The 25580-nt window shown below is 40.5% G+C and overlaps 1 protein-coding gene across 2 annotated transcripts in view; it reads left to right on the top strand.

The window, feature by feature from the left end:
• Positions 1-25580, top strand: part of xrcc4 (X-ray repair complementing defective repair in Chinese hamster cells 4) — a 101263-nt gene that overhangs the window by 64044 nt on the left and 11639 nt on the right. For both annotated transcript variants that reach the window (XM_034192387.1, XM_034192385.1), the window contains exon 7: positions 16815-16956. In XM_034192387.1, the coding sequence (XP_034048278.1) occupies positions 16815-16956 (142 nt within the window). The remainder of the gene's footprint in view (positions 1-16814; positions 16957-25580) is intronic.

The raw sequence follows: 25580 nt of genomic DNA, 5'->3' as shown, positions 1-25580 counted from the left end.
GTTTGTACAGGGGTCAAAAGAAAAACAAAAAAACAAAACAAACAAACAAACAAAAAAAAAAAACAAAATTGGAGTTGGTCCAGTTTTGTTCAAATGTGATGCAAATTTTTGGTTAAATTAATAGGGTTTCAAAAAGGAATAGTTTGCACCATGTATCATGTTTAGTTTTCACGATGTCGTAGAATTCAGTGGACGTCAACATTATTTGACCTTTACTTTAGAGAACAAGCATTCAACACAGTCAAAACTATTCCATTTATTAATCCAAGTAGCTCAATCAACAGTTTGCACCATTTTGTACTAAAATTGGAGCAACTTTAACTTTTGACCCCTGTTCAAACTGAAATTGACCTTTGTCACCATTCTTAAGGTTTTAGCCCCATAACTCCATAACATTTAGTCATAGATAGTCCAAACTATACCTTTTTGGAATCTTTATAGTATAGTTTTCAACATGATTGGAGCATTTTTATATTTTAACCCCTGTGTAATTCTTCAGTTGACCCCTACATGGCCGCCTATTGAAAATTCAAGGAGCCCATCGTTTTTTTTTTTGGTTTTTTTTTTTCTTTCAAAAGAGCAATGTCTCAGGAGAATTTGTGCTGGATTTGGTGCTTGTACCACCATGTGAAGTATTGTTTCAGTTATTTGCTGCACTAAAGGGACATAGCTATTGGGAAGGAAACTTAGGAAAGTTAAAGTGGCTATACCACCCCAGACACCCCCTGGAAACATGACCCAACCATCCCACAAAAACAAGCTAAAAAGTATGATTGACTATTGTGTTGTTTTGTAACAAAATGCTCTGAGTTGATGGCCAGAAGCATTTATATTTAGGACTTTTATTGTGAAATGTCAGAAAGGAAAAGGTGTTGTTTCTTCTCTCCATGGTGGTCTTTGGTCAGAAGTGTGCCAAAACTGAAGAAAAGCACAGAAATTGCTGTTCCGACAAAATGAGTGTTAAGTTGTATGGATTTAGTTTGGGTACAGGAAGAGCGTTCTGTGCTGCTGAGAGAGTTCCTTACAGAGTCTTTCCCGTGTTTCCCCTCAATATTTTTCAGGCCCAGTCGCAAGATGCATATAGTGGAAAAATGCAAGGTGCTCAGAAATATAAAAACAGCGAACAAAATAAATAAAATTTCACTCATTTAGAAACATTTACTGTGTGACCTATGAACTTTGGCTAAAAGGAACACATCATCAACACATTAATCATGATTAATTTCTGCACTACAAACTGTATTTTAACATGTTTATTATCACCTCAATTAGGGTTGTATTGTTCTGTGATGTAGCATATTTTCACTTGGCATATTAGGTTATTACCCGAGGCCAAAATATAACCATTGGGTATTGCGAAGTCTTTGCGTTGGTCCATCCATTTGTCTGTACACAGCATAAGTCCAGTCCCAGTCCAGTTCACAACTGAAGACCCTGGCAGACCTGTTATTTATTTATTTTTTTTGTATTATTTTTAGAGTAGAATAGTAATCCTGAGCCATTGGGTTGGGTGTGTGTGTGTGTTGGGGGGGGGGTCGGTCCCTTTGAATAATCTGGGGTAAAATTACAGCATTTTGGGGCGTTTCTGCTACATGTGTCACAGAGGACTCGAACACGAATGTAGTGAAAATTTTCATAGAATTGCAGATATTTGGAAATGTTGAACATTAATCCTCAGGCACTTGAACATGTAAAAAGCTACTGTCAGTCTTTTGTCATAAATTGTTCTTTTTTTTGGGGGGGGGGGGGGGGGGGGGCAGACCTTTGAGGCTAAGCAGTCAGGATGCCAGACTGCCAAATAAAAACTGCAGTCGATCACACATCTGCAGTATCAGTCACAGGTTTGGACACACTTTGTTGGGAATGCTATGGTCTGTATTGTTTGGCACATCTAGGTGTTAGGTGACCCTCTTTGACACCATCTACACTCAACAAAAATATAAATGCAACACTTTTGGTTTTGCTCCCATTTTGTATGAGATGAACTCAAAGATCTAAAACTTTTTCCACATACACAATATCACCATTTCCCTCAAATATTGTTCACAAACCAGTCTAAATCTGTGATAGTGAGCACTTCTCCTTTGCTGAGATAATCCATCCCACCTCACAGGTGTGCCATACCAAGATGCTGATTAGACACCATGATTAGTGCACAGGTGTGCCTTAGACTGCCCACAATAAAAGGCCACTCTGAAAGGTGCAGTTTTATCACACAGCACAATGCCACAGATGTCGCAAGATTTGAGGGGAGCGTGCAATTGGCATGCTGACAGCAGGAATGTCAACCAGAGCTGTTGCTCGTGTATTGAATGTTCATTTCTCTACCATAAGCCGTCTCCAAAGGCGTTTCAGAGAATTTGGCAGTACATCCACCAGCCTCACAACCGCAGACTACGTGTAACCACACCAGCCCAGGACCTCCACATCCAGCATGTTCACCTCCAAGATCGTCTGAGACCAGCCACTCGGACAGCTGCTGAAACAATCGGTTTGCATAACCAAAGAATTTCTGCACAAACTGTCAGAAACCGTCTCAGGGAAGCTCATCTGCATGCTTGTCGTCCTCATCGGGGTCTCGACCTGACTCCAATTCGTCGTCATAACCGACTTGAGTGGGCAAATGCTCACATTCGCTGGCGTTTGGCACGTTGGAGAGGTGTTCTCTTCACAGATGAATCCCAGTTCACACTGTTCAGGGCAGATGGCAGACAGCGTGTGTGGCGTCGTGTGGGTGAGCAGTTTTCTGATGTCAATGTTGTGGATCGAGTGGCCCATGGTGGCGGTGGGGTTATGGTATGGGCAGGCGTCTGTTATGGACGAAGAACACAGGTGCATTTTATTGATGGCATTTTGAATGCACAGAGATACTGTGACAAGATCCTGAGGCCCATTGTTGTGCCATATATCCAAGAACATCACCTCATGTTGCAGCAGGATAATGCACGGCCCCATGTTGCAAGGATCTGTACACAATTCTTGGAAGCTGAAAATGTCCCAGTTCTTGCATGGCCGGCATACTCACCGGACATGTCACCCATTGAGCATGTTTGGGATGCTCTGGACCGGCGTATACGACAGCGTGTACCAGTTCCTGCCAATATCCAGCAACTTCGCACAGCCATTGAAGAGGAGTGGACCAACATTCCACAGGCCACAATTGACAACCTGATCAACTCTATGCGAAGGAGATGTGTTGCACTGCATGAGGCAAATGGTGGTCACACCAGATACTGACTTTTATCCCCCCCCAATAAAACAAAACTGCACCTTTCAGAGTGGCCTTTTATTGTGGGCAGTCTAAGGCACACCTGTGCACTAATCATGGTGTCTAATCAGCATCTTGATATGGCACACCTGTGAGGTGGGATGGATTATCTCAGCAAAGGAGAAGTGCTCACTATCACAGATTTAGACTGGTTTGTGAACAATATTTGAGGGAAATGGTGATATTGTGTATGTGGAAAAAGTTTTAGATCTTTGAGTTCATCTCATACAAAATGGGAGCAAAACCAAAAGTGTTGCGTTTATATTTTTGTTGTGTACTTACGTGTTGATCTCCAAACCAAAACCCTTTCATGTGGAGTAAAAATGGATGAATTGATGTTCTTGTTCCTGTACTTTTAGCAGAGACTGTAGCTGCCCTTTTTGTGGTTATGTGGTGATTAACTTCTCCTTCCCCTGTGGTCAGTTTGGGGCATTGGTTATTTACGTACCCGAGTTTGAAGATCTTTGTGTTCTTTCAGGTCTCGCAGGACATCCTGACACATTGGTTGTGGTAAAGCCACTGTTTGTTCTACTTCTCTTCTTGAAAGGTGCTGATTCAGTTAAGCTGCTTGGCTGACAGACTCTTAAACAAACCCACTCAGTTTACCCAGTAGATCTTTAGGCTGACAAGAAAACTGATACGTAATTAAAAAAAGACTGATATTACTGTTCTGAAAGGTGCTCAGTGAAGCTTCATGCAGTCAGAGTTGTATGAATCGCACTTTGTTTCCTTCTGCGTCTTAATTTCAAAATGACGCGAGTTTGCATCACTGGGGAAACATTGCTCATGGATTTTCTGTCAGATTGATAGAAAATCAGGCCCTTTAATGAGGAAAATCTAGCTGAGCGTTAGCATTGCCCGTATGTCATCATTTTCCAAGCAGGATGTCCATCCATTTTCTGTTACTGCTTTACTCCAGTTGGTGGTGGGGGTGGGGGGGTTTAACTCAGCAGTCATAAGGCGTGGAGGCGGGGGTACCATCGCTGGACAGGATGCCAGTCTGTCACAGGGCTACATATAGACAGACACTCATAGTCACACGCACACCTACGGTCAATTTAAAGTTTCCAGTCCACACTAACCTGTGTGTCTTGGATGTGGGAGGAAGCGGCGCACCGGAGTGAACCACGCAGAAAGGTGGAGAACATGCAAGCTCTCCAAGCAGGATGTTCCAGAGTTAAATAAATGCTAATAGATCTACTTATGTGTATTAATAGACACAGGAGGAATTATAAATCAAATGTGTTAAGCATACTTTGATTTGGAATTTTTTTTTTTGGTGTGTATCTGGATGAGTGGGGAAATTGTGACCAACAAAATAACTAATGACAGTAAATGTTATGAAGACGACAAACAGTATACCTGAAAGACTGTTATAGGGGTTGCCTCTGGAAAGTATTCACACACTGCACGTTTTCCGCATTTTATATTACAGCCTTATTCAAACATGGATGAAATTCATTTTTTCCCTCAAACATTCTTGAGAAAATTTTGAGAGTTTTTTTTGCAGATTTGTCTTATGAGACAATGATTGAACACTTGACATGAATACCAGGTGTCATGTTTGGAGGAAACCAGGCACCATCCCTACAGTGAAGCATGGTGGTGGCAGCATCATGCTGTGGAGATGTTTTTCAGCAGCAGGAACTGGGAGACTAGTCAGGATTGAGGGAAAGTTGAATGCAGCAATGTACAGAGACATCCTGGATGAAAACTGTCCAGAGCGCTCTTGACCTCAGATGGTGGCAAACAGTTCATCCTTCAGCTGGATAATGACCCTAACACAGCCAAGATTATGAAAGGAGTGGCTTTCAGGACAACTCTGTGAATGTCCTTGAGTGACCCAACCAGAGCCCAGACCTAAATCCGATTGAACATCTCTGGAGAGATCTGGAAATGTCTGTGCACCAATGCCTCCCCTCCCCCCAATCCAACCTGATTAGCTTGAGACGTGCTGCAAAGAGGAATGGGCAAAACCACTGAAGCATAGGTGCAGCAAGCTTGTGGCATCATATTCAAGAAGACTTGAGGCTGTAATTGCTGCCAAAGATGCATCAGCAAAATATTGAGCAAAGTGTGTGAATACTTATGTACATGAACTTTCTTCATTTTTGATTTTTAATCAATTTGCCAAAAAAACAAACAAACAAACATTTTCATGTTGTCATTATGGGGTGTTGTGAATAGAATAAGTGCTGTGATACTTTCTGGATGCACTGTATAATGCTGCTACATAGTGGTTTCCCCAAGAACCCACAAATGTTGAAAATAGGAGTCAAAGAACCATGTTAGGAGCAAGCAAACCTGTGAGACTACTGATAGAAAACAGTAATACAAAGTAATAATACAGTAATACAGTTAATGTGTCAACTAATCTACAAAATTTCTTTAATCTTTTTTCAACATATTCCTATGCCTTAAGAAGGACACACTGAGGCTTATGTTTTGCATGGGCTGAAGTGCACAGTATGGACTGAAGTGCACAGTATGCATTTCATGCATGTGTGGGCATAAACTAATGTACAGGGCACAAAACGGTTTGATTTAGTCACCTAATTAGTCAGGACATGTATTAGGCAAGAAGAAGTAGTCCTGCAGGCCCTGAGGCCCGTGCCAATAGCACGAACCGGATGAGTGTCTACAACAGCCCCATTTGTAGGTTACTTCCCCAGTCTTGGCTGGGGAAGCATAAGGCCATTTATAAGGCTCTGCTGGTTCTGATAGCCTTTGAGGCAGGCCTCACACACAAATTTCTGAATGAATGCAAGGATGGGGTCCTCAAAAAAACTCCACAATGAGAAACCCACAACTCCGATAATTCATTAATTTCATTTAGTCATCCATATTCTGCTGGATATGTGGGTCAGGGTCATGGTGGCAACAGACCAAGCAGCTCATCCCACACTGCTGTCTTTGGCCAAGTCTTGTAACTCTTTCCAAGAGATCGCAAGGTATTTCCAAGACAGCTGGGACATATAATCCCTCCAGCATGTCCTGGGTCTTTCCTGTGGCCTCCTCCCAGTTGGACGTGCCTTGAAGACCTCTCTTGGTAGATGACCAGGGGACATCCTTACCAGAATGCTGAACCACCTCAGCTGGCTCCTTTTGATGCAAAGAAGCAGCGGCTCTACAGTGAGTCTCTACTGGATAGTCAAGCTTCTCACCCTGTCCAGGAGAGTAAGCCCAGATATTGATGGAGTGAATCTCATTTTCGCCACTTGTAGTGGCGACCTTATTCTTTCAGTCATTACACAAAGTTCATGACCATAGGTGAGGATATGAGCGTAAATCGAGTGGTAAATTGAGAGCCTCGTCTTTTGACTCAGCTCCTTCTTCACCATGATGGTTTGGCTCTGCATCTGTAAAACTTCAGAAGGCACCCAAATCCATGTATGGATCTCACGGTCTAACTTACCCCACTCATAAACAAAACCCTGAGATACTTAAAATCCTCCACTTGGGGCAGTAACTATATCACAAATACTAAAGGACTATGTTCTTAGATTTGGAGGTGCTGATTCTCATCCCAGTTGCTTCACAGTCAGCCTCAAACCTGCTCAGTGCACATCAGAGGTTACTGCCTGTTGAAGCCAACAGAACCACATCATTTGCAAAAAGCAGAGCTGCAACTCTGAGGTCACCAAACTGGACACACTCCAGTCCCTGATTCTGCCTTGAAATCCCATCCATGAACATCACTAACAGAACAAGAGGCAACCCTTGCAGAGTCCAACACCCACCGGGAACAAATTGGACCCAACGCTGAGAATGTGGACACAGCTCCTCCTACTGTGGTCACATAGAGACCACATCACATAATGCAGTGAATCCGGTACCCCTTGCACCTGCAGCACCCCCCTACAGGATACCTTGATGGTCCTCGTCATATGCCTTTTCCAAGTTCACAAATCATATGTAAACTATAATGGTAAGATAAAAACTGTTCAGTATGACTCAAATTGATTGTCCTCGCAGTTGGGGTACGACCTATCTGCTGCAGATATGGAGTGAATGAGTTTTCCTTCCTATTCTGTTAAGGTTTGAGTGGATGACTTGAGTTACATTTTTGTATCAAAGGACAGGTTATTGTGCCTCTTAATGCAATGCTATCAGTGCTCTGTGTTATACACTCACCAGCCACTTTATTAGGTACACCTGTTCAATTGCTTGTTAACACAAATTGCTAATCAGCATGGCAGCACCTCATTGTTTTTAGGCATCTGGACATGGTGAAGATGACTTGCTGAAATTTAAACTGAGCACCAGAATGGGGAAGAAAGGGGAGTTAAGTGACTTTGAACATGGTGTACAACCCCAATTCCAATGAAGTTGGGACGTTGTGTAAAATGTAATTTAAAAACAGAATTCAATGATTTGCAAATCACTCAACAAAAATATAAACGCAACACTTTTGGTTTTGCTCCCATTTTGTATGAGATGAACTCAAAGATCTAAAACTTTTTCCACATACCCAATATCACCATTTCCCTCAAATATTGTTCACAAACCAGTCTAAATCTGTGATAGTGAGGACTTCTCCTTTGCTGAGATAATCCATCCCACCTCACAGGTGTGCCATACCAAGATGCTGATTAGACACCATGATTAGTGCACAGGTGTGCCTTAGACTGCCCACAATAAAAGGCCACTCTGAAAGGTGCAGTTTTATCACACAGCACAATGCCACAGATGTCGCAAGATTTGAGGGAGCGTGCAATTGGCATGCTGACAGCAGGAATGTCAACCAGAGCTGTTGCTCGTGTATTGAATGTTCATTTCTCTACCATAAGCCGTCTCCAAAGGCGTTTCAGAGAATTTGGCAGTACATCAAACCAGCCTCACAACCGCAGACCACGTGTAACCACACCAGCCCAGGACCTCCACATCCAGCATGTTCACCTCCAAGATCGTCTGAGACCAGCCACTCGGACAGCTGCTGAAACAATTGGTTTGCATAACCAAAGAATTTCTGCACAAACTGTCAGAAACCGTCTCAGGGAAGCTCATCTGCATGCTCGTCGTCCTCATCGGGGTCTCGACCTGACTCCAGTTCGTCGTCGTAACCGACTTGAGTGGGCAAATGCTCACATTCGCTGGCGTTTGGCACGTTGGAGAGAGGTGTTCTCTTCACGGATGATGCGAAGGAGATGTGTTGCACTGCATGAGGCAAATGGTGGTCACACCAGATACTGACTGGTATCCCCCCCCCCAATAAAACAAAACTGCACCTTTCAGAGTGGCCTTTTATTGTGGCAGTCTAAGGCACACCTGTGAGGTGGGATGGATTATCTCAGCAAAGGAGAAGTGCTCACTATCACAGATTTCGACTGGTTTGTGAACAATATTTGAGGGAAATGGTGATATTGTGTAGTGGAAAAAGTTTTAGATTCTTTGAGTTCATCTCATACAAAATGGGAGCAAAACCAAAAGTGTTGCGTTTATATTTTTGTTGAGTATATATTCAATTGAATACACCACAAAGACAAGATATTTAATGTTTAAACTGATAAATTTTATTGTTTTTGTGCAAATATTTGCTCATTTTGAAATGGATGCCTGTAACCCGTTTTCAAAAAAGCTGGGACAGTGGTATGTTTACCACTGTGTTACATCACCTTTCCTTCTAACAACACTCAATAAGTGTTTGGGAACTGAGGACACTAATTGTTGAAGCTTTGTAGGTGGAATGGAATTCTTTCCCATTCTTGCTTGATGTACGACTTCAGTTGTTCAACATATTGTCCTGAGCCCACACAGTAAGATCCTTTACACAATGTTGTTGGTTTTTTAATGCAGTGCCACCTGAGGGATTGAAGGTCACGGGCATTCAGTGTTGGTTTTTGGCCTTGCTGCTTATGTGTCGAAAGTTCTTCTGATTATATTATGGACTGTAGATGATGGAATCCTTAAATTCCTTGCAATTGAATGTTGAGAAACATTGTTCTTAAACTTTTGGACCATTTTATTCAGGCAGTTGTTCACAAAGTGGTGATCCTCATCTCATCTGTGCTTGTGAACGGCTGAGCCTTTTGGGGATGCTCCTTTCATACCTAATCATGACACTCACCTGTTTCCAAACAGGTGTTCTTTGAGCATTCATCAACACTCCCAGTCTTTTGTTGCCCCGTCCCAACTTTTTTGAAATGTGTTGCAGACATCCATTTCAAAATGAGCAAATATTTGCACAAAAACACTAATGTTTATTGGTTTGAACATTAAATATCTTGTCTTTGTGGTGTATTCAATTGAATATAAGTTGAAGAGGATTTGCAAATCATTGTATTCTGTTTTTAAATGACATTTTACACAACGTCCCAACTTCATTGGAATCGGGGTTGTAGTTGTTGGTACCAGACAGGCTGCTCTGAGTATTTCAGAAATTGTTGATTTACTGGGATTTTCATGCACAACCATCTCTAGGGTTTACAGAGAATAATATCCTGAAAAAGAGAAGGTATCCAGTGAGCGGCAGTTGTGTGGACGAAAATGCCTTGTTGAGGTCAGAGGAGAATGGGCAGACAGGTTGAATGGGTGACTACATGATGCCACGATATCAGTATGGACCAACTTTTCTTGGGACTTTTCAACACCTTGTTGAATCTATGCCACAAAGAATTAAGGAAAGTTCTGAAAGTAAAAGGGGGTCCAACCCAGTACTAGCAAGGTGTACCTAATAAAATGGGCAGTGAGTGTAGTTTCAAACCATGTTGAAAAGTTCAGGACCCCCCTTGTGAAAAGTGAATGCTCCCATGATTGTGCTGGTTTGCCAGTACTGTCCACCAGCCAACCTGAGCACGAAGGAAACAAGCTTCAAACATGGGACAGACCTGAGTTATTAGTTTTGTATTGTTTCATTTTGTTGTTAATTAATGTTTTTAGTTCATTGTGGTAGTTTGTTATGCCAGTGCCTATCCCTGAGTGCAGAGTTTAACTGATTCACTCATTACAATGTGCTCAGCCAATCAAGTGCTAACAGACAACTGATCTGAATAGGCTAATCGGGTTTTGGCAGAGCAGGAAAGATGGAAAATATGGTCAGATGGTCCCTGAGAACCAGGGGTGAGAAAAGCTGTGATAACCAAAAATCAACCAACATATGCCATACTGCAGTCAAGCTGTCGTCACTTGGCATTTGGTATGTTGCATTGCACAGCATTTGCATAAAATACACTTCTCTTGAACGGGAGCAGCCGAATGGATGACAACAATACCACCACCACCACTTCTCTTCTATTTTGGCTCCTCCTAGCTGGTGGCACAGCAACCACTTGTTTTTTGTCACTGTAAAATGCCTAAATTGAAAATTAATGGCAGCTTTGTCTGTCAGTTTGTCTGGTCATTGTATACAAAATTTAGGTCAAACCCAGAAAAAATTGTTAAAGAATTTTGGTGTCATTTGAGGTAATGTATCGTAGAATGACATATCTAAAATCCTCTTTGGGGAAAATCTTTTATACATGTTTGAAGTTGGATGCACACTGCAGTAATTGTCTCTCCAAATTTCCTCAGCATTTCAAATGGTTTTGTGGATAGAGCATGGATTTGTTGAAGATTAACACTTTTTTGTTTTGCCTAGATAATAGTTTTCTATCTCCATGTACTTGGTACAAGAATATTTAGAGTTTCCAGCATTATTGTCCCATAAAACCAAAGAAAAAGACAGGTTTAGGGTGATGTCAACATGAAAATAAAATTTAACATGAGTTAAATAACGTGTTTTTTGTTTGTTGTTTTTTTTTGGGGGGGGGGGGGGGTTAAATTCAACATAAAAGTTAATCTATTGTTGAGTTCTGAGTTAGGATTTGAATACTCATGTAAAGGTCTTGCTTATTTTCATAGTAACCATTGCATTGGCATAGCAACTAGATGGAAAACATTTTCAAAAGGTAGCGGCCACAGCAGAAATGCCTATAGTCAGTTTCCAAAAAAGTTTGGATTGCAAAACATGCACATGTCAACCCAATGCAACACTTCTCATTATTCATGGATAGCATATATTTGGTATTAAATGAAAGAGGAAGATGTGTTTTCTGTGCAGTTTTTCTTCACTAAATGACAGATAAACGAGACCAAAATAGCAGCTTTATAACATAATAATTTAAAATGTCCAATTTATTCAGGTAAATACTGAAGCATTTAAGCTGAAATTTGATGCACAAAAAATACTTTTAGTGAAACCTTCATATATTGGAAATAAAAAAAATCTAAAAATTATTTACTGAAATATTAAGAAAAATGTGCATCTGAACTAAGTTTGAAACAGACTATAGACTAATACATGTAGTTATACACTTATAGCACTTCTAAACATCCATAATGCTGTCACACTGAGAGTAGCATGTGCTCTTGAGTATGCCAAGGCAGGAAGTGAGGTCACTGTGGTTGCAAATGATACCGATATCCTTGTCCTATTGATGCACCGCTTTCACAAGAATATAGCAAATATTTATTTACAGAGGTAAAGAAGCCAAATCAGGTATAGGAAATAAAAGCTGGGAAAGTAATATCAGCACACCTTTTGTTGATTCATGCCTGGAGTGGATGTGATACAACGTCTCCCACTTTTGGACATGGAAAGACTGGTCTGTTAAAGAAGGTTGCAGAATGTAAAGAAATACAACAGATATCAACTGTGATGAATGATGCCAGTGCTCCACCAGAGGAGATTGGTAAGGCTGGTTCCCAATTATTTATCCACACTGTAAACCCGAACAAGTTAGCAGAACTCAAAAGTAGTGAAGTAATCAGTTCCCACAAAAGTTTTGAGTCCATAAACTTGACAATTGTTCCCAGAACTTAAAAGTTTCAATTACTTGTACTTCATGATTACAATTAAAGTGTCACTAAGTAAAAGTAAGACTTTTCAGCTGCTTCCTTGTAGTAACACCACCAGTTCATGTCTATCACGGTTTTGTATTTGCAAAAAGTAATTTAGCAAAATTGTGAGTTGAGATCATGCTTGAATTTTGAGGCAGATCTGGGTATGGCTCAAAATGTATTTTTCCTTTTGCTTTTCCATGGTATTTCAGGCTTTATGACATCACAAACAACCCCATCTTCTCTTAGCTGGAGGAATTGGTTACCCGTGCAGAGGCACATATGCCCTCTCCGAGTGCAACCTCTTGTTTGATTTGCCTTAAAAAGTACTTTACACACTGCTCTAAATTGTTAGTGGTACCTGGTTATAAATGTGCATTGTAACTAAAATCTGGGGTTTTACTTATTTTTATTAAATACGACTTCTGGAGACACTGGGGCTGTTGTCTTGAGAGCTTTTGAGTGTTTCCACCATCACTAACAGTTTTGGTTTTCATGCCAGGAATTCACCATAACACCACTGAGAGATTACGTAATCCAGAGTAGTGGACTGCTGAGCCGACATCCCTAAACACCTTTAAATACAACTGAAGATGGCAAGCAGCACGAACACTCAGATTCCATCTCTGTGCAGGGCTGGGTGTAATTATCGTGCTGTCGTTATGCGTTACCTTAAATAACATGTTATCAATATCATGGAAAGAAGTGAGGGTATGAGAGGTTTTTTGGGGAAAACCCTTTGCTTTCCTGATTAGGAAAATAATTTTTTTCCCAGTCTCTCACACTCATTAAATTGTCCGTAGCCAAACTGAGACGTCAAGGGTTTTGCTAGATGTAGGTGTCCCGTTTCCCTGGACTTTCTCCTCCATCCCTGTTACAGACGCTGATGAGGAAAAGCTTACGAGGGTCTGTGTTGTTTTTGTTGCCACGACAGTGACTCAGACTGCCATGTGCTGCCAGTTAAGGCAACTGATAGAGGGAGGAGACCTAGGACGTGACTTTGTGGTTTCAGTAAAGTGTGTGTGTGTTTTAGTTGTTTTTTAATGGTGTTACTATTTTTAGTTTTTTTTATTATTAAAAAAATACAAATCGCCCAACCTTTATTGTCTATATCATTGATGTTTTAATTATTTTGTCCCCTGCTCTCTTATTGGGTGAGGGATTACACATGCTTACTGGACCAAAATCTTGGATGTGTTTGGATTTGAGCACTTCATGACCCTTGTGACTTCTGTGACTTTTCATGACATAATGGGTCAGAGTCAAAACTTTGTCGCTACCAGAACTTAAACCCATGCCCCAAATTGATACACTTTAATTATACTAGGTCATAGTACCTGTGGCATGAAAACAGTAATGGCTACAGGAATCTGACATTTGACCCAAAAGATGTTGACCTTTACCCAGATGATTGGCCTGTGACCGTCCTTGGCAGGACAGTAATGGAATCCAACTGTGTGTGTGTGTATGGCACATTTAGCTCAAATCTGATGAAAAATCAAATGCTGCTTCACTACAGAGCTACATTACACATTTTAAAAGCACACTTAGCACTTTGCTTTGTTTTAGTAAATATGCAACAAACGTATTTTATTTACACAGGTCATCAACTGTGCACGTCAGGCTTGCTGATTCAAAAGTGCACAGGTGGTGCTCAGGCAGCACACTGTCAGTTCTGCAACGGTGGCAGTTTTAAAAGCATATTTCACTGCTTTGCTTCAGATATACAAGCCTATTTCTGATGAGTAGTGCGTGTGATATGACCTTTTTACAGCCAGTCTATAAAACATAAATGAGCTTTTCTCATCAATGTGGCTGTTTTCCTCTTGTTTACAAACACAGTGCAGGCGCATTAGAGTAAAGGTCCATTTTGAGACATTTGAAGACATTTTTTTTACAACAGCAACAATAATAACAATAATAAGTGTTGTTATTATTATTGTAGTAGTAATTATTACAATAATGATTCGATTGAATGTATTTTTAACAGCTGCAACATTGTTCTGTCACTGTTACTTTGAGTGTGCTAGTTTTATATCAGCTCTGCACTAAGTAGAATTGATGGGACATTAAAAAAAGCTTTCATTTAAAAAATAAATGGATACAAGGATTAAGAAGCAGCTTGGACTGAAGGTGTTAAAGTGACAAACATATACAGCGGATCAGCTTGTAACTTGTGTTTTCAATGTGCTCTGTGTAAGTATAATGTCAAGGAAAATAAAAGTATCGGCTCAGACTCTGTCAGCAGATATTTGGGGCATCACAGATCACAAAAACCCTGGTTCAGATTGTCTCATTTTTCTTATTAAAAAAAGGAACAAAAAACAAAACAAATACTACTGTGCTTTCCATTTTTAAAAATAACTTAATGAGAAATGAAAATAAGGAACCTTTGCCTGCGGTCCTAAATGAAAACAAGTGGTTGAATGCATAATACTCGTATAATATTTTAGAAATACTTCATTGTTTTATTAAATGACATTATGAACAATATCAGTCGGCAAAAATGCTGTTGTCAGAATCATGGAAACTAAAAGAAAAAATAAGACGAAATGGAGCAAAACTGACCTGTATATAATTTCAAATTCTTTTTGAAAAAATTGAGGATGTCTACATTGTCTGGTGAGAGAAGAACAAAAATAAGATTGTTTATAACGCTTTTGAGATAGATACATTTGTCTTGCCTCGCAGGAGATTCAGGCCTGGCGCTCATTTCAGTGAGCTTAAGCACGAAGCTGTTTTAGCTCAGTTTTAATGGGCTTCGTGAACACGCAGCAAGATTTCTTCCACTCACACTGAGATTTCACCCCAGTTGCATCAGTGGTGGACACTTTGTCCTCAACTCCTTTAAATTTGAGAGATTCTTTGCATACAGAAGTGTGCTGAGCATGCAACAAGCAGTCCTCCTAGCGGAGCAAGAGGCTGTTTTTAAACGGGCTGCATTCTCGACTGAATGATGTGCACGTGCAGCTGCAGCGCCTCCACTCAGTGTAATTTCATCACAACCTCATTGAAATTAATGCACTTATCACTGCAAAAACAAGTCACATGACACAAAATCACACTTAGGTAAACTTTAACAATTCACAAACCTTCAAGATATCACTAATTTGCATACATAGTTAACTAGAGAGCAAAATGGTCACAGCAGTGGTGTTGTTAGTAAAACTTTTGGTAACACTTTACTTGAAGGTATCGTCATAAATCGTGACATGACACTGGCATAACTGTTACATGACAGTCATTTTTGGCTTGTCTTGATTATGACAATTTGACTTTTATCAGCGTGACGTTACCAGAAGTTGTCTTTGGACTTCTTGGTCTTCGGTTGTCTGCCAGCTTGTCAACTTGTCATTACAAAAACTGAATGTCCCTTAATGACAGCAGTCATAAACCTTTATGACATTGACATAATGTTTATGACATGTTCATCACTGTGTCATGTAACAAAGTGCGAGGCCCACAGGGCCGAAGCCCATAGGACGGGGGTCTGGGGGCCACTTTAGGCCCCCAGAAGCCAACGGTTTCTAGATAAGCTCAGATGCATTCTGAGCATCCAGAACAGTAATTTTAATGTTTTGAGAAGACCATAAAGTGGACACCATTTGATTTATGCAATTTGAAACTGTGGATATAAGTACTTTATCCTGAGAATAGCCAGCATTGATTTTATTAACATCCTGGTGTAAATAAGGTATCACCACATGTGTAGAACTCAAAAACAATGATAGGTTGAGTTTTCATTAAAAAAAAAACTGCAATGTGGTAAAATGTATTCACAAATATGAAAGAACAGGCTCTTAATAATTATTAACTATTGCATACTGTATTTTTTCCTCAAGATTTGTTTTTGCATAAGTTCAAAAAAACAATAGATCAAAAGTTTAGGATAAATTAATAATCATGAATTTAATTTTCGAAGTGGCACTAATGACAACACTCATACTGAACATAATTTCGCTTGCATAGACTGATTTTGGAGATCAAGCAGTAATTGCAGATGGGCTTTCTGAGGTCCCAGATAGCTTTTCTGATTTCCTTTTCTAACTTTCAGAATTTAGTAAATTAGCATATGGTCCATTGATACTTATGTGTAGACACTAGTCCCTAGAGGCAACTATTTTTTGTTTCAAATCTGGGCAAATGCAGTCCCAGAAAATTCCAAATGTGACAAACAAGAAACAGGTGTTGTAAACAAGTCAATGCTGCTAAAAATACAAACTTGTAGAAACAAAAATACTATTCTGACATGGTTTTGCACATACGACTGACATGGTTTGCACATAAGACTGGCAAAGCATTTTTGAAGTACACACATATATGTCAGAAGGTGGTGGGGACATACCATATTCTGTCCCCCCTGGTTGAAAAGGTGGGGGGGACATGTCCCCCCTATCCCCCACCAAATTGCGCCCATGACAGTTATGACAGTGTCATGTTTTCTTTTAAAATTCTCTCATGTACATGCAGTGTTAAATTGTACAATGTTGTCCTTTATTCTATTATTTTCAACATTTTTACATGGTGTTATAAACCTGGCCACCCCAGTGCTTATTTCTGTGTTCGCCAGATAGTTTAAATACACTCTTAAGGCCAGTTGGAATTTAGCATGGACACTGACAACAGAGCATGTGTTTTGTTTCTTGGGAAGGTTGGAGTGCAATATTGGTGCTGCTTGGCTCGCTTTAAATGCTATGTGAGACCTGACCAACTGTTCTGTTCCCCTCAGAGTCACTTACTCCAAAACCTTTTGATGTCAGCCTAAGTGACATCATAGATGTGGCACCATCTCGGAAACGGCGTGTCCGTCATGTTGAGGCCCCAGACACCAAAGTGAAGCATAGTAATCCAAAGACGTCACCAAGACGCAGGTGCGTGACGTGTGGCTGTCTGAATGAATGTCTCCATCGGATCACATCACTTAATCTGTTACACATGGTGCTTGTGCTGTGTCTGAGTCCTTATTCCTACCTACATTAATAACCTTCTAGTTTACTGTCTTTCAAACAACAGCTTACTGTCTTTTGGGGTAGTAAACAGTACATATATTTATCCTCAAATTTATCTAGGGTGTGACAACTTTCACAAAATGATGCACACAGAATTGTTGGATGAACTTCTTTGTTCCTAAAAATATACACCATTCCAAATCCAGAAAATCTGTTTGACCACTTATGTGTTTAATGAATTGGAAAATCCGACCTCATAGAAATGTTCTCTAAAAATCATCATATACTCAACAAAAATATAAACGCAACACTTTTGGTTTTGCTCCCATTTTGTATGAGATGAACTCAAAGATCTAAAACTTTTTCCACATACACAATATCACCATTTCCCTCAAATATTGTTCACAAACCAGTCTAAATCTGTGATAGTGAGCACTTCTCCTTTGCTGAGATAATCCATCCCACCTCACAGGTGTGCCATACCAAGATGCTGATTAGACACCATGATTAGTGCACAGGTGTGCCTTAGACTGTCTACAATAAAAGGCCACTCTGAAAGGTGCAGTTTTGTTTTATTGGGGGGGATACCAGTCAGTATCTGGTGTGACCACCATTTGCCTCATGCAGTGCAACGCATCTCCTTCGCATAGAGTTGATCAGGTTTTCAATTGTGGCCTGTGGAATGTTGGTCCACTCCTCTTCAATGGCTGTGCGAAGTTGCTGGATATTGGCAGGAACTGGTACACGCTGTCGTATACGCCGGTCCAGAGCATCCCAAACATGCTCAATGGGTGACATGTCCGGTGAGTATGCCGGCCATGCAAGAACTGGGACATTTTCAGCTTCCAAGAATTGTGTACAGATCCTTGCAACATGGGGCCGTGCATTATCCTGCTGCAACATGCTGGATGTGGAGGTCCTGGGCTGGTGTGGTTACACGTGGTCTGCGGTTGTGAGGCTGGTTGGATGTACTGCCAAATTCTCTGAAACGCCTTTGGAGATGGCTTATGGTAGAGAAATGAACATTCAATACACGAGCAACAGCTCTGGTTGACATTCCTGCTGTCAGCATGCCAATTGCACGCTCCCTCAAATCTTGCGACATCTGTGGCATTGTGCTGTGTGATAAAACTGCACCTTTCAGAGTGGCCTTTTATTGTGGGCAGTCTAAGGCACACCTGTGTACTAATCATGGTGTCTAATCAGCATCTTGGTATGGCACACCTGTGAGGTGGGATGGATTATCTCAGCAAAGGAGAAGTGCTCACTATCACAGATTTAGACTGGTTTGTGAACAATATTTGAGGGAAATGGTGATATTGTGTATGTGGAAAAAGTTTTAGATCTTTGAGTTCATCTCATACAAAATGGGAGCAAAACCAAAAGTGTTGCATTTATATTTTTGTTGAGTATATGACGTAATTACATCCAAGCAGCCACTTTTTACAGTGTAAACATTTGTTTATAATTGAATTTCAAGTTATTTAGTTTATATAGCACCAAATCACAACAAAGCTACCTCAAGGCGCTTCACACAAGTAAGGTCTAACCTTACCCACCCCTAGAGCAAGCACACAAGTGACAGTGATAAGGAAAAACTCCTTCTGATGATATTGAGGAAGAATCTTCAATTAGACCAGACTCAACGGGGTGACCCACTGCTTGGGCCATGCTACCAAAAAGGTTTACAATACAGAACACAAAACAACAACAATTGGCGTGAGTTAATGCAGGCGTCCAGTCCACCGTTGTGGGGGTCGAGCCACTCGTTGGACCTGTTCCTACAGCAGAGTCCGTCTCGTGTAAACCGCAGAAGTCATTTAATCCAACTGCATCTCAGACAGAGAGAAAAAGAAAACAGAATCAGTTGGCCAGAAAAACTACTCTTAAGGTATAAATCGTCAGCATTAAGCAACAGGAAAGCAGAAGAAATACTAAGGTGATCACCGTCCACTAGCTCTAAACTTCACTAACAGACCCAGACTTTAGATAAAGTTGAGGCCAAGACTTGCTCTGTTTACTAATAAAATTAATTTAAAAGGAAGGAAGCACAGTAACATACTATGTCAATATGCTAGACATACGAAAGGGAGAAGAAATGTGTCTTAAATCTGGACTTGAATGTCTCTACAGAATCTGACTGTTTTATTGATGCAGGGAAATCATTCTACAAAACAGGGGCAGGATAAGAGAAAGCTCTGTGGCCTGCAGACTTTTTATTCACCCGAGGGACACAAAGTAGGCCTGTGCCCTGTGAACGCAGAGCCCAGGCCGGTACGTAGGGCTTGACTAGGTCAGCTAAATGGGGAGGTGCGAGTCCGTGAATAATTTTATAGGTTAATAGCAGACCCTTAAAATCTGATCTCATAGATAGGAAGCCAGTGAAATGCCAAAATGCATGTAATGTGATCAAACTTTCTTCATCCTGTCAAGAATCTGGCAGCAGTGTTTTGAACCAATTGGAGACCCCTAATGGACTGCAGTAAACCAGAAAATAGAACATTGCAGTAGTCCAGTCTAGAAGAAACAAATGCATGGGTCAGGGTCTCTGCATCAGCCATAGACAGGATGGGACACATCTTCACTATATTTCGCAGGTGGAAGGAAGCAGTCCTCATAATATCCCTAATGTGTAGGTCAAAGGACATTGTAGCATCAAAATCACCCCAAGGTTTTTCACTTTGTCAGTGTGATGTATGACACACAAGCCTAGGTTAAGTGTTAGCTGGTCAAATTGATGCCGATGTTTCGCTGGACCAGGAACCATCATTTCAGTCTTATCAGAGTTTAAAAGTACGAAATTGCTAGACATCCAGCTTTCCACTGATGAAAGGCAGTCCCCTAAGGATTTTATGTGAACGAGATTACCAGCAGTTATCGGCATATATAACTGAGTATCATCATCATAACAATGAAAGGTAATCCCAAAATGCCACAATATGTGCCCAAGGGGTGCTATATAAAGGGAGAAAAACAGGGAGCCTAAGACAGACCCCTGTGGAACCCCAAATTTCATGTCACTAAGGTTAGAGGTAGTGTTGTACGACCCCTGGCAAAAATTATGGAATCATCGGCCTCGGAGGATGTTCATTCAGTTGTTTAATTTTGTAGAAAAAAAGCAGATCACAGACATGACACAAAACTAAAGTCATTTCAAATGGCAACTTTCTGGCTTTAAGAAACACTAAGAAATCAAGAAAAAAAATTGTGGCAGTCAGTAACGGTTACTTTTTTAGACCAAGCAGAGGGAAAAAAATATGGAATCACTCAATTCTGAGGAATAAATTATGGAATCACCCTGTAAATTTTCATCCCCAAAACTAACACCTGCATCAAATCAGATCTGCTCATTAGTCTGCATCTAAAAAGGAGTGATCACACCTTGGAGAGCTGTTGCACCAAGTGGACTGACATGAATCATGGCTCCAACACGAGATATGTCAATTGAAACAAAGGAGAGGATTATCAAACTCTTAAAAGAGAGTAAATTATCACGCAATGTTGCAAAAGATGTTGGTTGTTCACAGTCAGCTGTGTCTAAACTCTGGACCAAATACAAACAACATGGGAAGGTTGTTAAAGGCAAACATACAGGTAGACCAAGGAAGACATCAAAGCGTCAAGATAGAAAACTTAAAGCAATATGTCTCAAAAATCGAAAATGCACAACAAAACAAATGAGGAACGAATGGGAGGAAACTGGAGTCAACGTCTGTGACCGAACTGTAAGAAACCGCCTAAAGGAAATGGGATTTACATACAGAAAAGCTAAACGAAAGCCGTCATTAACACCTAATGAGAAAAAAACAAGGTTACAATGGGCTAAGGAAAAGCAATCGTGGACTGTGGATGTCTGAATGAAACTCATATTCAGTGATGAATCTCGAATCTGCATTGGGCAAGGTGATGATGCTGGAACTTTTGTTTGGTGCCGTTCCAGTGAGATTTATAAAGATGACTGCCTGAAGAGAACATGTAAATTTCCACAGTCATTGATATGGGGCTGCATGTCAGGTAAAGGCACTGGGGAGATGGCTGTCATTACATCATCAATAAATGCACAAGTTTATGTTGATATTTTGGACACTTTTCTTATCCCATCAATTGAAAGGATGTTTGGGGATGATGAAATCATTTTTCAAGATGATAATGCATCTTGCCATAGAGCAAAAACTGTGAAAACATTCCTTGCAAAAAGACACATAGGGTCAATGTCATGGCCTGCAAATAGTCCGGATCTTAATCCAATTGAAAATCTTTGGTGGAAGTTGAAGAAAATGGTCCATGACAAGGCTTCAACCTGCAAAGCTGATCTGGCAACAGCAATCAGAGAAAGTTGGAACCAGATTGATGAAGAGTACTGTTTGTCACTCATTAAGTCCATGCCTCAGAGACTGCAAGCTCTTATAAAAGCCAGAGGTGGTGCAACAAAATACTAGTGATGTGTTGGAGCGTTCTTTTGTTTTTCATGATTCCATAATTTATTCCTCAGAATTGAGTGATTCCATATTTTTTTCCCTCTGTTTGGTCTAAAAAAGTAACCGTTACTGACTGCCACAATTATTTTTCCTGATTTCTTATAGTGTTTCTTAAATCCAGAAAGTTGCCATTTGAAATGACTTTAGTTTTGTGTCATGTCTGTGATCTGCTTTTTTTCTACAAGATTAAACAACTGAATGAACATCCTCTGAGGCCGGTGATTCCATAATTTTTGCCAGGGGTTGTACAAGAAACAGTGAGAACGACTGGTCAGGTATGATGTCAACCATGCAAGGGCACTCCCAGTTATCCCAAAATGATTCTTCAGCTTATCGAGTAGAATATGATGATCCATGGTATCAAACGCAGCACTAAGATCTAACAGTAGCAGAACTGTAGTGGTGTCCAAATCCATTACAAGCAGAATATCATTCACCATTTTAGTGAGAGTCGTCTCTGTGAAATGATATTTTCTAAAAGCAGACTGCAGTGGTTCAAAGAGATTATTCTCAGTAAGGTGGTCCACAAGCTGCCGTGAAAAGCACCTTTTCCAGAATTTTAGAACAAAATGATAGATTTGATATCGGCCTATAGTTTTTCAGTATGCTCAGGTCAAGATTAGATTTCTTAAGTAATGGTTCAATCACTGCAGATTTGAAACATTAAGGAACTGTTTAGGAACTGTGTTTGACTCTGATGCACCAGATCAAGAGAAAGGCATCGTTATTTTGCTTAATTGACTATACCATATACCGTCTACCACCTGGACATATCCTGCGTCTGATGGTGTTGCATGAAATATTGTTGTCATGACATACATGATAGAAATTAGGAGCAGGTCTTCTTTCTATCTCATCAACATATGTGTGGTTCAAGTTGCATGAAGCTTGAAATGAACTTGTCAGTTTCTTTCACTTTAAAAGCTGAAGCCATCCAGGCTGCCACTGCTTGTCTGGCCTTTTCATCTGCACAGATTTTTATGAGGAAGGAAAATGTGGAGCCACACACAAATGAAGTTGTTAGATGAGAACATGTACAGGGTTTTTGTGTGTAATGAAGCAGGTAGTTGTTTTCCTTCAGCACCTACATACACTCAACAAAAATATAAACGCAACACTTTTGGTTTTGCTCCCATTTTGTATGAGATGAACTCAAAGATCTAAAACTTTTTCCACATACACAATATCACCATTTCCCTCAAATATTGTTCACAAACCAGTCTAAATCTGTGATAGTGAGCACTTCTCCTTTGCTGAGATAATCCATCCCACCTCACAGGTGTGCCATATCAAGATGCTGATTAGACACCATGATTAGTGCACAGGTGTGCCTTAGACTGTCCACAATAAAAGGCCACTCTGAAAGGTGCAGTTTTGTTTTATTGGGGGTGATACCGGTCAGTATCTAGTGTGACCACCATTTGCCTCATGCAGTGCAACACATCTCCTTCGCATCGAGTTGATCACGTTGTCAGTTGTGGCCTGTGGAATGTTGGTCCACTCCTCTTCAATGGCTGTGTGAAGTTGCTGGATATTGGCAGGAACTAGTACACGCTGTCGTATACGCCGGTCCAGAGCATCCCAAACATGCTCAATGGGTGACATGTCCGGTGAGTATGCCGGCCATGCAAGAACTGGGACATTTTCAGCTTCCAAGAATTGTGTACACATCCTTGCAACATGGGGCTGTGCATTATCCTGCTGCAACATGAGGTGATGTTCTTGGATGTATGGCACAACAATGGGCCTCAGGATCTTGTCACGGTATCTCTGTGCATTCAAAATGCCATCAGTAAAATGCACCTGTGTTCTTCGTCCATAACAGACGCCTGCCCATACCATAACCCCACCGCCACCATGGGCCACTCGATCCACAACATTGACATCAGAAAACCGCTCACCCACATGACGCCACACACGCTGTCTGCCATCTGCCCTGGACAGTGTGAACCGGGATTCATCTGTGAAAAGAACACCTCTCCAACGTGCCAAACGCCAGCGAATGTGAGCATTTGCCCACTCAAGTCGGTTACGACGATGAACTGGAGTCAGGTCGAGACCCCGATGAGGACGACAAGCATGCAGATGAGCTTCCCTGAGACGGTTTCTGACAGTTTGTGCAGAAATTCTTTGGTTATGCAAACCGATTGTTTCAGCAGCTGTCCGAGTGGCTGGTCTCAGACGATCTTGGAGGTGAACATGCTGGATGTGGAGGTCCTGGGCTGGTGTGGTTACACGTAGTCTGCGGTTGTGAGGCTGGTTGGATGTACTGCCAAATTCTCTGAAACGCCTTTGGAGACGGCTTATGGTAGAGAAATGAACATTCAATACACGAGCAACAGCTCTGGTTGACATTCCTGCTGTCAGCATGCTAATTGCATGCTCCCTCAAATCTTGCGACATCTGTGGCATTGTGCTGTGTGATAAAACTGCACCTTTCAGAGTGGCCTTTTATTGTGGGCAGTCTAAGGCACACCTGTGCACTAATCATGGTGTCTAATCAGCATCTTGATATGGCACACCTGTGAGGTGGGATGGATTATCTCAACAAAGGAGAAGTGCTCACTATCACAGATTTAGACTGGTTTGTGAACAATATTTGAGGGAAATGGTGATATTGTGTATGTGGAAAAAGTTTTAGAGCTTTGAGTTCATCTCATACAAAATGGGAGCAAAACCAAAAGTGTTGCGTTTATATTTTTGTTGAGTGTAGTCAGGTCTGTTTCTCAGGTCTGTGTTGTGGATTCTGTGATCTTTACAAACACCATGAATCCTGCACTGTGACTAATAATAATATACCTGCACTTAACTTAACTTGCACATGGAAGAGTGAAGTACACAGAAGTTTGAATACATATTTTTGATCTGTGTGTTTGACTGTGCGTTAGTTGAGAAATATGACTGCAGTTATTACCTCTCACTCGGTGGTAATGTTGTAGCCCATGTTTCAGCAGAGTTACTTTACTTTCTGTATCATATGTGGCACCTCAGTATATTTTGCATATTTTTTTTTGTAAGTTGAATCCTCTTTTTAAACACAGCATTTGAGTTTAACAGTAGACATGAACTGCTCAACAAGGTATATGTTCCTACATAACATAAGGGCTTTTACTTTCAGAACATAAGCAAGAACAAATAAATTAGTAAACAAATGTGTGTTGGACAGCATGTTGGAAGTTATTTGATGTAGTTTGGACAAAAGTCATTGTCAGATCGACACGGATGAAGAAGTGTACAGAAGATTTATGCAGGAAGCCCTCAGAATGTGGTGTGTACCATAAGGACTGTTAAATTAAAAAAAAAAATAAGCAAGGTGGACAAATAAATGTGTGTTGGACAGCATGTTGAATGTTATTTGATGTAGTTTGAACAAAAGGAATTGTCAGTTCGACACGGATGGAGAAGTGAACGGAAGATTTATACAGGAAGCCCTCAAATTGTGGTGTGTACCATAAGGACTGTTAAATTAAAAAAAAATAAGCAAGGTGAACAAATAAATGTGTGTTGGACAGCATGCTGGATGTTATTTGATGTAGTTTGAACAAAAGGAATTGTCAAATTGACACAGATGGAGAAGTAAACAGAAGATTTATGCAGGAAGCCCTCAGAATGTGGTGTGTACCATAAGGACTGTTAAATAAAAAAAAAAAAAATAAGCAAGGTGGACAGCATGTTGAATGTTATTTGACTCAGATGAACACTGATTGCTGGCCCACACCACTGGAAACACAAGAGTAAGCACAGCAATCGACTCTTTAATTTGGGATTTTTTTTCTGTATTATGTAGTGTACTTTTATTATTAGCATTTATTCTTTTATTACTGGAGTTTATTTTGTTTAGTGTGTTCCTGAGAAAGCCCAATATAAATAGTTATTATTAAGAACAAAAACTACAAATGTAATTTTTTTTTTTTTTAATTTAATTTTTTTTTTTTTTTTAAGCTAAAGAAGTCACACCAGAGTATGTCGCAGGACCTGACAAAGTAGTTAAAAACATTAATAAAAACATGACGTCACCTAATTAAAATAAAAAAATGCAGTACAAAGGGTGAGCCTGAGCTGATGGAG

The sequence above is a fragment of the Thalassophryne amazonica genome, chromosome 17, assembly GCF_902500255.1.
Source record: "Thalassophryne amazonica chromosome 17, fThaAma1.1, whole genome shotgun sequence".
NCBI lineage: Eukaryota > Metazoa > Chordata > Actinopteri > Batrachoidiformes > Batrachoididae > Thalassophryne > Thalassophryne amazonica.
The sequence above is the reverse complement of the archived record's forward strand: the minus strand, read 5'-3'. Positions and strand labels throughout refer to the sequence as shown.